Genomic DNA, 1,447 nt, shown 5'->3' on the forward strand with positions numbered 1-1,447 from the left:
AGCGCTGTGTGTGTGTGTGTGTGTGTGAGGCTGGACACTGCCCGCGCTGTGTGTGTGTGAGGGGGAGGCTGGACACTGCTCGCGCTGTGTGTTTGTGAGGGGGAGGCTGGCACTGCCCATGTGTGTGAGCGGGAGGCTGGCGCTGCCCGTGCTGTGTGTGGCGCTGGCAGTCCTGGTGTGTGTGTGTGCGTGTGTGGGGCTGACTGTGTGTGTGTGTCTCTTGCACTGCCGCTGTGGTGAGAGAGAGGATGGTGTTGCTGCTGTGTATGTCACTGGGGGCTGCACTGCTCACGCTGTGTGGGTGAGGCTGGCACTGCCCACGCTGTGTGGGTGAGGTTGGCACTGCCCACGCTGTGTGGGTGAGGCTGTCACTGCCCACGCTGTGTGGGTGAGGCTGGCACTGCCCACGCTGTGTGGGTGAGGCTGGCACTGCCCACGCTGTGTGGGTGAGGCTGGCACTGCCCACGCTGTGTGGGTGAGGTTGGCACTGCCCGCGCTGTGTGGGTGTGGCTGGCACTGCCCACGCTGTGTGCGTGTGTGGCTGGCACTGCCCACGCTGTGTGCGTGTGTGGTTGGCACTGCCCACGCTGTGTGCGTGTGTGGCTGGCACTGCCCACGCTGTGTGCGTGTGTGGCTGGCACTGCCCACGCTGTGTGGGTTGAGGCTGGCACTGCCATGCTGTGTGGGTGAGGCTGGCACTGCCCACGCTGTGTGTGTGGCTGACACTGTCTGTGTGGGGTGTGTATGTGGCTGACACTGTCCTGTGTGGGGTGTGTGTGTCTGTCTGGCACTGCCGCTGTTGGTGAGAGAGAGGCTGGTGGTGCTGCTGTGTATGCCACTGTGGGGGAGGCACTGCTGCTGATCCTGCTCCTCTTCTCAGAGGGCGTGTGGTCCTGTTGAGCACAGAGATGGACGTGGGCTTGGAGACGTGGCATGAGCAGCAGCGAGAGCTCAGCACTAAACAGCTGGAAAAGGAGAGGAACCAGTTGAAGGCCAAGGCTCACCCCTAAAAAGAGCAACCCCCCAATAAAGCTTCATAATCCCTCCACAGACTCAGGTCCTTCATTATACAAGTGTGTGTGTGTTCGAGGTGCCTCTCTGCCTGTCCCAGCTGTGTGTGTGAAGGGGGAGGCTGGCATCTCTCTGCCTGTCCCAGCTGTGTGTGTGAGGGGGGGAGGCTGGCACCTCTCTGCCTGTCCCAGCTGTATGTGTGTGTGAGGGGGAGGCTGGCATCTCTCTGCCTGTCCAGCTGTGTGTGTGAAGGGGAGGCTGGCATCTCTCTGCCTGTCCCAGCTGTGTGTGTGAGGGGGGGAGGCTGGCACCTCTCTGCCTGTCCCAGCTGTATGTGTGTGTGAGGGGGGAGGCTGGCATCTCTCTGCCTGTCCCAGCTGTGTGTGTGAGGGGGGAGGCTGGCACCTCTCTGCCTGTCCCAGCTGTGTGTGTGAGG

General features: G+C 62.3%; 1 protein-coding gene across 1 annotated transcript in view; it reads left to right on the top strand.

The window, feature by feature from the left end:
• Window positions 1–1,046, top strand: part of MRPL52 (mitochondrial ribosomal protein L52) — a 19,038-nt gene extending 17,992 nt beyond the window's left edge. The window contains exon 5 of the mRNA XM_075567999.1: window positions 810–1,046. Within this exon, the coding sequence (XP_075424114.1) occupies window positions 810–1,010 (201 nt within the window). The 3' untranslated portion in view covers window positions 1,011–1,046. The remainder of the gene's footprint in view (window positions 1–809) is intronic.
• Window positions 1,047–1,447: the final 401 nt, after the last annotated feature.

Source organism: Ascaphus truei, chromosome 13 (assembly GCF_040206685.1).
Source record: "Ascaphus truei isolate aAscTru1 chromosome 13, aAscTru1.hap1, whole genome shotgun sequence".
NCBI lineage: Eukaryota > Metazoa > Chordata > Amphibia > Anura > Ascaphidae > Ascaphus > Ascaphus truei.